The following is a 13,352-nucleotide window of genomic DNA, read 5'->3' as shown; positions in this document are numbered from 1 at the left end:
AATGAGAGATAGAACCCGTGAGCTGAGCCTTCAACACGTACTGAAGAGGCATTACAGCACTGCTTCAAGAAGAACCCTTAACTACTGGAAGATGGCTTCTTAATGAAGTACTTTTCAGGATAAAGAAACCATGCAGGGATGAAAGAGTAGCAGTTGAACTTGAGCTTTATAAATGGACCTCACAACCTTCAGTGAAATTTGGTCTCCTGCAGTAGGTGTTACCCTCCCTTCACTTGATGCACAGTGTTGTCAGAGATACTAGCCACAGAAGGTAGGAAAAGAAAAAGCATGCACTTAACTCATGAACCCTACTTTTTTATCAAGGGTAAGTATAATAGTCCTCTCTCCCCATCCGTGAGGTCAGTTAGCTTCTTTACATGTTAACTACCTGATGCATTGACCCTAGAATACCATGGAACTAACCAAATAAGATGATTAGAAGGAAGTCCAGAGTTTTAATCAAAAATATTGCACCACAAATTAGTTCTCCAATTGTTTCAGAGTTCTATAATACAATCCATATTTACAACGCAAAAGGAATAGATTAAAATCCACTGGCAGATTTCATAGAAAGGATTATATATACACCCTAGGAGCATCTACAGAAGGAAAAGTACATTAATTGTTAATATATACACCATAGATTATTCGTGCTGTGATAGTTAAAGAAAATTCAACACAGGAAAACTAACTCAGGGCAAATTAAGGACCTTTAGGATCAAAGTGAAGTTATGCTATTCAACAGATAGGGTGAGCTGTATGCTAGAGAAACTTACACTGATCCCCCCTAACCAGTTGAGGAGACTGCTTTCCTTCATGTTAAACAGCAACCCATAGCAGATTAAGGAACAACTCAAACCAGCTTCTACCTAAGTCCCTGGCAGCATGCTGGTAGTCACTGGTGGACAAGAACAGTAGGATGGGCATCACCATACTTGAACTTAGCTGCCCTAGATCCACTGTCATCAAGAGACATTCGCAAGGGTCTCTATTGCAATTGAATGTCTGAATTCCTTTGATATCTTATGGAAAGGTGCCATTCATCCTAAAGTAATTTTTATAATCACAGTAAAATGAATGTTTTAGCACTAAGCACACAGGCATATTCCTCATTTCTCCATTTGGAGAGGGAAGAATAATGGATGAAAATCTCTGCCCCTTGTGCTTTCATATTAGAAAATTTAACGAATCTTAACACATTTGTATGTTATTGTAAGTTAACTGGGGTAAAGGCAGCCCTTGAGCCCCTCCACTGAGAGTAATGCTGTAGATGAAGCTAAAGCCATTAAAAGGTGTTTACTTAAGTATAAGGCCAGAGCCTGTCTACTGAAAATCTTGGTGCTATTCTTCCCTAATAGAAGGGTAACGTGATTCATTCCACAAGATTTATAAAACTCCTTTTAAACATTACTCCTACTAGTACAGGCCAACTCGTACACCCTCAGTAAGGTCAAAATACTACAGTGACTATGAATGTCTTACCATAAAGAAACATTTGGTCTAAAATTCTCTTATGTAGATGTTGAATTTTCATTAAGATGTATTTGATAAAAATACTGTTATTCAGCAATAGCCAAGAGCCTGTGTGCAACTTGCTGCCTGTTTAAGTTCCATATTTTCTATGTAGTTTTTTTAAACAAACCCAGACAAATTGCTGCTTCCAATTTTTAATGTAGTTTGTAGTTAGTGACTAAGGGCAAAATTCTACTCCAGCTCTGTATGGCAGATGACGGCTTAGTCTGTCCTTCCTCTCCAGGGAAGTTCATAGTATTCAAGCCACAATCTGCTGCATACAAGCTGAATTCTGCCTTTACATTAAAAAGACTAACATGTTCCAACTAAAGAATAGTAGGACAGGAAAAAGCTAATAAGCCTCCCCCCCGCGAAAACCTTAAAATCAAAGCAAATTTAGTTGCAGGTAAATGTAAAGTCTGAAACAGATCCAGTCAATACTGCTTTAGAGGGAAGCAGATGTTAAAGAAGTCTGCTGCTAGCAAACTTGTAAAGAAGAAAATCAAAAGGTATTATACTGACGTTCTTTGCCCTTTGTATTGCTAAGATTTTTTTCCTTTCAATAAGGACTCTGGAACTCTTCTTTTAATTATGCTTACAATAAACTGTAATTCAGCTTTAAAAAGTATTTAAAATGGTTTACTACCTCTCTTCCCAACACTAACAACCTATGATACAGACTAGTACATTAGTTTAAAAGGCGACTGAGTATTAGGTACTATAATTAAGACCATTTTAAATATTAATTTTTTCTTTAAGAAAAGTAAAAATCAGACAACCTTAAAGTTGTGCTCTCTGAAAATTAAATAAATGTCATCTGTGCAGTTTTCATGACCGCAGGCCAGGATATATGCACTGTAAAATTTACACAGTGATATGAACAAATGCTAACAAGTTAGGTCAGTATAACAAGGCAAGACTTTGTTTTTGGTTATACCTCTTGTTCGTGTTCTCCAAAAAGCTTTTAGAACGGTCAGGAATTGAACACAGTACCACCAGCAAACACCCCTTCATTGCCACCTGTGCCCAATAGGAAAGGGAAGCTTTACAGGATGTACCTAGAGAGTTATGGAACTAGAGTATTTCATTACAACAGAAGCTGGGATCCCCCATCATGACAAATGTAAATGTCAAAATCCTGAACCGCTACCAATGTTTAGTGAAATTAATATAACCCTTTGATGCCAAGACACAGGATTTATGAGCATAAGGAGATAGCTGTTACACAGCTAACAGGCCATTGAGACAGAGTCCCTGAATCCACCCCACAGAGAAAATTTCAATTTGCAGTGAAGGATGCTGCTTGTACAATATATCTTTGTAAACAATTAGTCAAAATTCTTGTACAAAATACTGCAATGACAGTGATTAAGACACACCTGAACTAGTGTGTGAAGTGTCCTTTTCACAGAAAAAAAGAGGCTAGATGCTGATTGCCCGTTTTCCAGTTCCCTTAAGACCATGCTGTCCTGGGATTCGAGATAGATGGCCGGATACTGCCTTTGGGAGATGGCTTTGACCCAAACCACGACATCTGGCATGGGAAAGCACAATACACATTAACCTAGACTCTTCTTTTAAATCCTGAGGATTTAACAAGGGACATCAAGCCCATGCGCGCCCCCATGATTTGGTAAAAAACACAAGCATTTATACAACATAAGCAACAGAAAAGTATTTGTGTGTCCCACACACCTCAGAACTAAGAATGAAATTGAAACTGGTTTCACTGATTTTCATAGTCTAAACAGCACATATTCCTTCTGCTTTCATAATCAGCTAAATTTATGTATAACAGGATTATTTGTTTAAATTATTTCAACTGAACGTTCCTTTAGCTTCATACAGTTTAATTTGTAATCACAAAACCCTGATTAAAGTCAAATGTAAAATACCCACTGTGAAACAGCACCCCGTATTATCCCTCCTGTATACTCAGATATCTAGTCTGAACATGGGTAACTTAACTGTGTTGATCCAAGTAGGAAGAGACAATGAGACCAGTGGGCCTTGGGGTAACACCACCTAGCCCTTTCCAAACATCCATTAGTAGAATCCCCCTTATGCCCCTCTGTGAGAATTCTCATTTTACATAATGGAAAACAAGCAGAAACAGGTTATGCAACTTCCATGGTCACACAGCAAATCCATGGCAAAGGCAAGAGTAGAACGCAAGAATTCTGACTCTGCTCCCTGCTCTGAGCACTTCCTCTGGGAGCCAGGATTAGAACTAAGGAGCTACTAGCATCCTACCCAATACTGAGTCCACTAGCCCCCACTGCTGCCCTTAGTACTTTTCTGGTGCATGGGAAAGTTGTCCTGTACTTGCCTTTGCTGTCTTATACATCACTTCCAGCAACACTACAGAGAAGAATTTATCATTGTGAGCAGAAATAGAGTGAGTATGAATCACAAATAACCATGTAATGCAAATTGCAGCTCGCTATGCCCTTGGGTACAGCAGCCAGTGATCACTACCACATGAGAAAAAGAGCAGAGACTACAATAAACAGAGATTAAAGAGCACAAATCATCTGTGGGGTGGTAGTGGGTCATTATTAAATGAGATTCAGGTACAAAAAACAGGAAGCTGACTGGGGCTCAGCTGATAGAAAATAAAAATGACAATTGCCAGCAAGAGGATAAAATGGCAAACTATCAAAAGGCATGTTCTTGTTTAATCAATATGTAATTTATCTGCTCTAAGCATGTTTAAATGTTTGTAAACACACGGGTCTGCTAATTGCATGAAAACAGCGATTGTCATTAGATACAGAACCTAAAATCTGGGAAATATGTTGCGGGACATCTAGGAGAGGACACAAAAAAACAAATCTTACCTTGTATTCCAATGTTTCTTTGAGCATATTTTCTTCCTCTTGTGAAAAGTTAAGTAACACAGACACAGCTTTAATTAGGTGGAATGCCTGAAAGAAAAACAGATTTGTTGGCATTTTGCAAAACTCCCAGCTCTCTAGGTGCACTCTGGGATTATGGGGTAGCACTGAGGATCTGTGCAGGTTTGGTATGAAGCCTCTGTATCCTATCCCATTCACAGGTGTGGATTGTGTCAGCTCACTTCCTGTGTGTTTGGCAGGTAGCTTTTCTTGATTCTCCAGTCTCTGTTGTGGTTTGCATAGTTTGGGGGGAAGCACTTAATTTACCTGGTTTATTTGAATGAAGAATGGACTTGGTTCCCATGGTAACCCTTGTAGTAAGAGGAGGCCCTAAGATATAAACCTTGGTATCAGAGGACCGGTATGAGGCCTAAACTAAAGTAATGATCAAGACTTTGCTAACATAAAGCAGAGTTAAGCTGTGAGCCAGAGGCAGGCCCTGCTCACAGAAGCTGGCAAGGAAAGGGCTGATGCTGCAAGAAGATATGTACCTAAAAGGTACTGAACACTAGATATCAGAACATTCACATACTTGCACATTCCACACAGATAACAAAGAACAGGCTGGCCCATCCCAATGACGGGCAAAAGGGTAATATGATGGATAGAGTTGTTTTGATCGAACCAACATGTACAAGGTGAGAGGCGGCACCTTACTACGTAAAGGGGTTGCACCTCAATACGTCAGGTGTGATGTGTAACTTGTTTGCACCTGTGTATAAGAATGCATCCCTGGGGCAGTGTCTTTGTCCAGCCGAGGGGGCAGTGGAAAGTCCCGCCACTGACTGAGCTGAGTCCATTGTCAAGGAGTACATATGTACTGGCTAGCTGTATTTTAGCAGCACCTTGGACTACGTTTGCCAGGGAGCTGGAGACTGTGCTTTTCTTCGACAATAAACCTGGCCGACGTGCCTTCATACCTTACTAGACTCTGTGGTTATTGGGGGTTCTCTTTGGATCTGCTGGGTCAGCTATCTGCAGAGCTGGGGCAGCACATAGAGGGAACACACGCACGCAGCCAAGTGATACCAACAAGGAGAGGACAGAGCACCACACCGGTAGCATCTGACAACAACCCTGAGTAGTTCCTAGGATTAACTAGGCTGGTGTATAGGCAGGATGGAGACATACACATATCTTAATGTATCTTTAGTGTTGAGCGTCTGTTCAGACTCTCTACTAATATTTTAAATGGATGAATCTTACCAGATCAGCAGGACACCAGCATGCAGCTGGTGCTTCAAACACTAAAGCAGTTAAACATAACACCGTGCAGTTGCAGATCTCTTTCTAGATCTTAATTACAGTTGGAATTTGTGTTTATTAGTAAGCATGAGTGAGTCAAACTTAGATGTGAGAACAAGTCTTTACCTCAGATTCTCGGCAGGACATGAACTTTAGTACAACATGTTTAAGGTATTCAAAGTTGATCTCCCGGGAGTCATTCAAATCAGAGTTGTTTGTGACAGTCATTGCAGCATTAGGCACTTCAGAATTTGGTTTCTCACGTACTTCAGGGATCTCGTTGTCAGGCCTTATTTTCTGAAAAGGAAAAACCATTTTATACTTAGAAGTGGTATGAATTTAGTACTGGAGGAAAGTGCTATCCTGATAGCACTGGAGACTGAAGTCCTCTATCCACAGGACAGGTATAGCCAGGCAGGAACACTCGAGCAAAAGCTTCTCCTCACCTTACCCTGAAACAGCCACTTGTAGGGAGAAGATGGTGATTGTCTCCATATCCATTAAATCCTTGGTCCCCCTACCCAGACTGCCAGCACAGAAGCTGCTAATGGTGTCTACATCACACAAACCACTTCTGGAACTGGACCTAAACCAAAGAGTGTTGCCTCTAACCTGAGCAGGATTTGCACTGGTATTGTAGCAGGGATGGCTCTGTATCCCATTATCAACTCCAGAGCCATCCAATCCTAACAAAAGGGCGTTTAAAACCTTTAAAGGTGGGTATGTTATAAAATTTAATAATGACTTCTTAGATGACTGCACCAAGTTGGTCTAATGCTGATTGAGACAGGGCTCACCATTTCATCCCCTCTATCCCTCCCCTCCCTCTACCTAGGATTGCAGGGGAGAGTCTTTCCTAAAGATGGACACCACTAAGACTGTGAGATTGACCTGCAGAGGCAGCTAAATAGCAATTAAATCTCAATGCTTCCCTCTCCAAGGAGGAAGCATCAGGGAATCCTCAGTCACCCTGGAGCCAGGACTTCTATAACCCACAGTAACTATCAAGCAAAAGAAAAAACCAAGATGTGCCCAAACCCTGTTCTGCCTCCTTTTATTCACTGTGAAGTGAGAGCAAGGAAGAGTCTATGAAGAAATACATCATCTCTTGTTTTCTAGTGCAGGTTTCCAGAGATGAACAAAGATTACTGCAAAGTGCAATGAACCAACCCTCGCGCTTACATCAGAGGAGCTGCAGTGACCTGGCCACACTAGCTCTGGCTGCTATCTTGGATTTCCCCTAGGTGCAAAAGGAGATCAGGGCTGGCATATTTACTTACTTGTGCTGAAGTTATTGACTGACACAGTATTCACATCCTGACTAACACCACTTAGAGCATCTGTGGGATTAATGAATATTTATATCCCCAGACTGGGGATTCGTTTTGCTGGGCACTCTGTAAACATATACGAAGACAGTCCCTACCCCAAAGGGTTTACTATCCAGATGGCAGCAAGTTTTTAAAAACTGGCAGCATGAGTACCTTACCTTGTCAACATCAGGTGGTTGGAAAGGCAAAAAACTTACCAGCTCTTTCTGCAGGGTCTTTTTGAGCTCTGCCATTCTCTGCTGTAACTGTTTTATCATCTACACACACACAAGACAGATAAACTAATATTAACTTAACATGGAAGCTTCATATTTGAATACGCTCAGACCTACAAGTTTCAAATGGAAAAAACCCCACAAAGTTTAGCTAATGGGGCAGACATTGAACAAAGTTAATGGCTCTGGAGAAGGGTTATCTGACAAGCCTGAATACTCTGCTCTTTCAGCCACACAGTGCAGCAGGAATGGGATGAGGAGACTATACTTAAATTCCTGGTGCAGATTAATGTGACAACATTATAGAGATAGAATATGAGGTTAACAGAAAACAAAGGGAACATGGCTGCAACAAGGGGAAAGATACTGCATCAGATTCTGAACCTTTTCAGACACTGAAGCAGGATTTTCTGTTATTTATATGGCTCCATAAGACTGCAGAGAGCTAAGCTACAGTGGATAACTGTGCATGCACAAGGAGATATGGAGACAGGTCCTAGGCCTGGAACGATCCCCTTAAAGCCAGTGGGTCAATCCCCACTTTGAAGAGCCACTTCTTCCATAAGAGGCACACTATATGAAATTTTTTTAACCCCTTATTCTAATATAAGGTAACTTCTTCCCCCATATATCTTGTCCTTCCAGCACTGTATTCTATGCTTTGTGTTGTACAAGATATGATGTCATCACTTAATAATGAGGCTTCTTAGAAGAAGTGGGTCTAAAGAAAGAAGGCAGAGCAGTGAACCATGGTGTGGGAAGCTGTTCCCGAGGTAGGAGGGGACAGGAAATCCTTTGGCAGCAGCAGGATTTGCAGGAGGAGGGCAGGACATTAGTACCTAAGGTCACATATTACCTGTAGTTTCATGCTTTTTTGCAGGCCTGACAAATCAGGAATACAAGCAAGCCACATGAGCCAAATGTGGAAAAGCCATTTCCACCATATTTCAGTTACCTTGTTTTTCTCAGAAATTTGCTGCTCCAAGTCTCTATTGTCTTTCTGAAGTTGAAGGATGTCTGCAGCTGCCACCTCTCCGTTTTGTTCCACCTCACTGTCTTCTGGAGGATACAAGTGCTTATTAAAGGCTCTTGCTGCTTCTAATGCGAAAACCTTCAAAGGTAAAGAGCAAAGCAAATCTCAGAGACCACAACTTTGGCAGCCAGGTGCTACTGCCCAAAGATAAAGCTCCACTGTGTTTTTAAATGGTAAGTTTGGGCAGGACAATCTCATTTGTGAAACTACCCGAGACAGACACCCAAAGGGACACTCTAGCTGTCTAATGGAGGTGCTGCTTTTCATAGGACACTTAAAAAAACTGAAGGGGATTGGGTTCCTCTAGTCCAGGGGTCGGCAACCGGTGGCTCGCGGCTCGCCAGGGTAAGCACCCTGGCGGGCCGGCCAAGCACCCTGGCGGGCCGGCCCGGTTTGTTTATCTGCCGCGTCGGCAAGTTCGGCCAATCGCGGCTCCCACTGGCCGCGGTTCGCGGTCCCAGGCCAATGCAGGAAGCGGCGCGAGCCGAGGGATGTTCTGGCCGCGGCTTCCTGCCTCCCGCATTGGCCTGGGACCGCGGCCAGTGGGAGCCGCGATCGGCCGAACTTGCCGACGCGGCAGATAAACAAACCGGGCCGGCCCGCCAGGGTGCTTACCCTGGCGAGCCGCGAGCCACCGGTTGCCGACCCCTGCTCTAGGCCAAGTGCACAGTGACAGACACAGACAGCTCTGGTGATGTTTCAAGGCAGCAGGTGGGTTGATGAGGTGACCAATTCAAAGCCTGTCACATCCCATGGAGAGGTTTTGTTTGCTTTCAGGCACAGCAGGGTGAACTAAAGTCTCTGCACATTGTGGTTTTCCTGACAATACTGGAGGAAGCTGCCCTGCAACTTCACTCACATTTTTCCCACTGGCCAACAGCTGCTCTTGCTGCTCCTGCATCTTCAACCTCAAAGCACTGATCTGCTTTCCTGCTGTTTCTTCCCTCTCTGCTGCTTGGCTCTTGCATGCTTCTATTTCAGACTGCAACAGGTGCATTTGCAGCACGAGAGCTTCATGACCTGGATCAGGACAGACATGGTTAGTGCCATTCCACAGAAGAAAACAGCTTCTATTAATTTTCTGTAAACAGAGTGAGTTGCACAGAAGGCAAGCGGAAGAGCGTCAGGCCTATTTCCCCTCTCCAGTGATGCAGGAGGCAAATACAATGTGGACTGAACATCAATGCAAGCTGCCTCAGAGCTTTAACCAGGTGACTCCTAGTTCTTGTGTTGAGAAGGGGTAAATAACACATCCTTACTCACTTTCTCCACACCAGTCATGATTTTATAGACCTCTCATATCCCCCACCCCAATCATCTCTTTACTAAGACAGTCCCAGTCTTTTTTAATCTCTCCTTGTATGGAAGCTATTTGGTACCCCGAGTCATTTCTGGATGCTCTTCTCTGCACCTTTTCCAATTAAAAATGCTAGCACTGTTAGAAAGTATAGAGTCAAGCAATCCCTGAGCTACAGAGACTTTACCAAAGTGAAAGAGTTTGGGATGAGGAGACTCCTTTGGTCTAACCTTGACTGAGTTGGTTTAGCTCCTTCTCTTTTTTTAGAATCACATCAGTTTTTTCATTGATCAACTGGTCCTTTTCCTTTATCAGTAAGATCAGATCTGTAACCTTGAAGATGGACAAAAGAAGGTAAACAGGAACAGTTAATATGTAGAACCCACATATGCTAAAATCTTTGTGGCTTAGCCAAAGGGTTACAGAGTATCACCACCTCAGTCAATGCTGGTCCCTCATTAGGGTATGGCTACACTTACAAATCTGCAGCGCTGGTAGTTGCAGCGCTGGTCGTCCAGCTGTGCAGGGCCAGCGCTGGTGTGTGGCCACACTCACAGCTACCAGCGCTGCAGTGTGGCCACATTTGCAGCATTTGCAGCGCTGTTGGGAGTGATGAATTATGGGCAGCTATCCCAGCATTCAAGTGGCAGCAACGTGCTTTTCAAAAGAGGGGGGTGTGGGGCAGTGTGACAGGGACCGGGGGAGGGGGGGGGGGAGAGTGGATTTTTGGAACCGACACTGTGCAAAATCAGAAAATTTTCCCACCCCCTTACTGTTAACTGCAAACAGCCTGCATCCAACATACTCTCTTTCCCCCCTCTGTCTCCTCCCCCATTTCTCTCAAGCAAAGCAAACACTCAACCCCTGTGAATGACTCCTTTTCTGGCTGCTGGTCAAGCAAAACGCAAACACTCAACCCCTGTGAATCACGCAGGGAGGAGGATCTCATTTGATTGTTCACAGATTGATCACAGCAAACAGGAGCTGATAAGCAGCTCCGATAGAGCAGCTCCGGTAGCAACTCCGGAGGTTCACAACAAAACAAAGAGAGGCTGCATAACAAAACAAAGGGAGTAATTTAGTTAAAAGCATTCTGGGATACACCCTTATACCCTGGAGGCCAATAACAGCGCTGGTGTGTGGCCACACTTGATGACCAGCGCTGCAGCACCAGCGCTGCAATCCTTATTCCCCATGCTGAGTGAGGTGTACGGCTAGCGCTGCAGCCAGGGAGTTGCAGCGCTGGAAGTGCCCTGCAGGTGTGGCCACTTACTAATTGCAGCGCTGGAAAGCCTCCACCAGCGCTGCAACTCGCAAGTGTAGCCATACCCTACGAGAGGTAGGGTTTGAAAGCAGGACAAGAACTTCAATGAAAAAAAAAAAAAGAGACACTGCTTTGGGTGAACTCTACACTGGAATTGCAACTTCTGTCATGGCCAGCAGATGGCAGCTATGAAATAATTAGCTATTTAAAACCATACAGGACTGCAGCTTAAAATGCTCTGCAGTGGGTGGACCTAGGAAGCAGGATGATGAATACTGATCAGCACCACTGTGAGTTTACAGTGATTTCCTAGAACAAGGGTCAGGTTACTGGGCTGGCTTCTCAGCACTAAGAGAGGTAAGTTCAGTGGCTGCTTGAGATGTATCTTGGGATAAGTGGAGGAGCTTGCTGTTGGCTATAGCTGCTAGTGCCTCTTTGCCCCCAGATAAGATTTTAAGACACATACACTAGTTCCAGGCCACACAGAATGCGGGTTAGAGGTCTGGGAGTACAGATTAGTTTACACAGCTAATTACTACAATGCCTAGCAAAATAATACAACTAATGGCCAAAATTGATCGAAGTCACATTAAGACTGCTGAAGCCTTCTGACCATCACTTTTTCAGATGACAGAACAGGGCTCACTTTGGATTACAGCCAACAAAAAAGACTTGGTTTGGAGAGAACAGCTATGGATGTGCAATATACGCTGCTGTTATTCAATCTCTATTTCAGCTGCAGATACTCACCATCCAGGAAAGGAAAATGTAATGTAATATTCTGTGTATGCACACTTGGTTAATAATCCCATACGTCAACACAAACCCATTCCAAATCCTGTCTGTTTGCATTCCAGGACATAGGCATGTAAAAAGCCACAGAAAGCATCACTTCTACCCAGAACCTAGGCATCCTATGTGACCCTGGAGACCATCTAAACTGATTCCCCAAGAGTCAGATCTGCAACTCACCCCCCAAGAGCAAAAAACCCTAAAGAGGCGGTACTGAAGGCTGGATTCAGTGAGACCTGCACTATTGCTTGGCTGACAACACACACCATTCCCAGCAACAAACAAGCATTGGCTGACATTGTCCAGTAACACTCTTCTAGACAAAATAACTTGGATTTGGCAGTGAGTCCTTGAATGCCAAGTTGTCAGCACACAGCAAACATTTCTGGGGTTAATTTGGGACCACCTTCTAACAGCACAAACAAGGCTGCGATCCAGTAGAAAAAAGAATGCAAGAAGTGTAGTGTGATGCTTATGGAAAATTGTCAAAATGATGGAGAACCTTAGCACTGGCCTCTCAGCTAGCCTGTAAGCCATGTGTTCCTATCAGTGGCACCTCACTCTCCCTCTCCTCTTCAATTGTTTATTACATCCACCTGCTGCATCCTGACTTAATCTCTGATCCTGCAAACGAACACTTAGGCAAATACCTAACTTTGGGCACATGCACAGTTCTATTGACTTCAGTGGAACATCTCACATGGGTAAAGTTACATACCTGTGCAAGCATTAACAGGAAGGCCTTAGACTGGAAACTTTTTGGGGCAGAGACTCTTCCTGGATGTTTGGGGCCTAATCCTGATTTGGGCCCCTGGTTACTGGGATAATTACAAAATCGGTTTCCAGCCTGCTCTGTATGGATTAGGGCAATCCAAGGGTTCAAGCTATAAACGTACCTGCTGCTGTAATTCCTCCCTTTGTTTCCGAGTTTCTTCCAGTGCTTTGGCAATTTCAACACTGACTGTTTCTCTGCTGCTTAATTCCTTCTGCAAACCAGTGATAATTCAATAATTACTTAAGAGGAGAAAATTCAGTATGAAGCTTTCACAGGAACAAGACTAAAAGCCAGTGGTTTCTCAACTCTAAGATCCACATCCATTAACAAATGGAATTTATAGGTTATTAGCTCCCAGCGCTGTACGTTATTCCCCACAGGGAGGTGGAGTACGGACAGCGCTGGGAGAGCTCTCTCCCAGCGCTGGCGCTTAGACTACACTTAGCGCTTCAAAGCGCTACCGCGGCAGCGCTTTGAAGTGCTAAGTGTAGCCATAGCCTAACAAGGAAATGACTCCCTCCAGTGGCCAATTCTTAAATTCTACATCACACACACGAGAGCTGATATTTAGAATATTGAGATTATAATCTTAAAGGAGAGAAGGTTTAGGCTTTAAACAACTGAACAGTGTTTTATTTAGTAGTCCTCTAATTTAGACAGCAGTAGCTGTTAAAGGAATGAAATGATGTATTGCTAATGATAGTCTATGCTTTTATTGATACTTTTCTTCCCAGAGGATTTCAAAGCTATTCTTACTTGACAGTATCCCTTTAAGTACTGGAATGTACTGTTTTTGGCAGTATTTAGTAAGATCTAAGTATTTTGTGTCAAGAAAGTACCAGCCATTTGTAATGAATCTTGAATGGTTTGTATTCTGTGTAGGTATTTTAATTCCAAAGAGGAAGGTATATGGCAGTAATTAACCATGATCTGAACCTAATGGGCTTTAAGTATGGACAAAAGGGTACAGTTTGCCATTTGCTGTTTATCA

The 13,352-nt window shown here is 43.3% G+C and overlaps 1 protein-coding gene across 1 annotated transcript in view; it reads right to left on the bottom strand.

The window, feature by feature from the left end:
- Positions 1 to 435: 435 nt before the first annotated feature.
- GOLGA1 (golgin A1) overlaps positions 436 to 13,352 on the bottom strand; it is a 31,141-nt gene continuing 18,224 nt past the window's right edge. The window contains exons 17-24 of the mRNA XM_044992891.1: positions 12,483 to 12,572; positions 9,761 to 9,863; positions 9,093 to 9,253; positions 8,156 to 8,311; positions 7,183 to 7,242; positions 5,781 to 5,951; positions 4,353 to 4,439; positions 436 to 3,046 (exon numbers count right to left, since the gene is read on the bottom strand). Of these exons, the coding sequence (XP_044848826.1) occupies positions 2,966 to 3,046; positions 4,353 to 4,439; positions 5,781 to 5,951; positions 7,183 to 7,242; positions 8,156 to 8,311; positions 9,093 to 9,253; positions 9,761 to 9,863; positions 12,483 to 12,572 (909 nt within the window). The 3' untranslated portion in view covers positions 436 to 2,965. The remainder of the gene's footprint in view (positions 3,047 to 4,352; positions 4,440 to 5,780; positions 5,952 to 7,182; positions 7,243 to 8,155; positions 8,312 to 9,092; positions 9,254 to 9,760; positions 9,864 to 12,482; positions 12,573 to 13,352) is intronic.

The sequence above is a fragment of the Mauremys mutica genome, chromosome 18 (assembly GCF_020497125.1).
Source record: "Mauremys mutica isolate MM-2020 ecotype Southern chromosome 18, ASM2049712v1, whole genome shotgun sequence".
Taxonomy (NCBI): domain Eukaryota; kingdom Metazoa; phylum Chordata; order Testudines; family Geoemydidae; genus Mauremys; species Mauremys mutica.
This window is presented reverse-complemented; position numbering and strand designations above follow the sequence as displayed.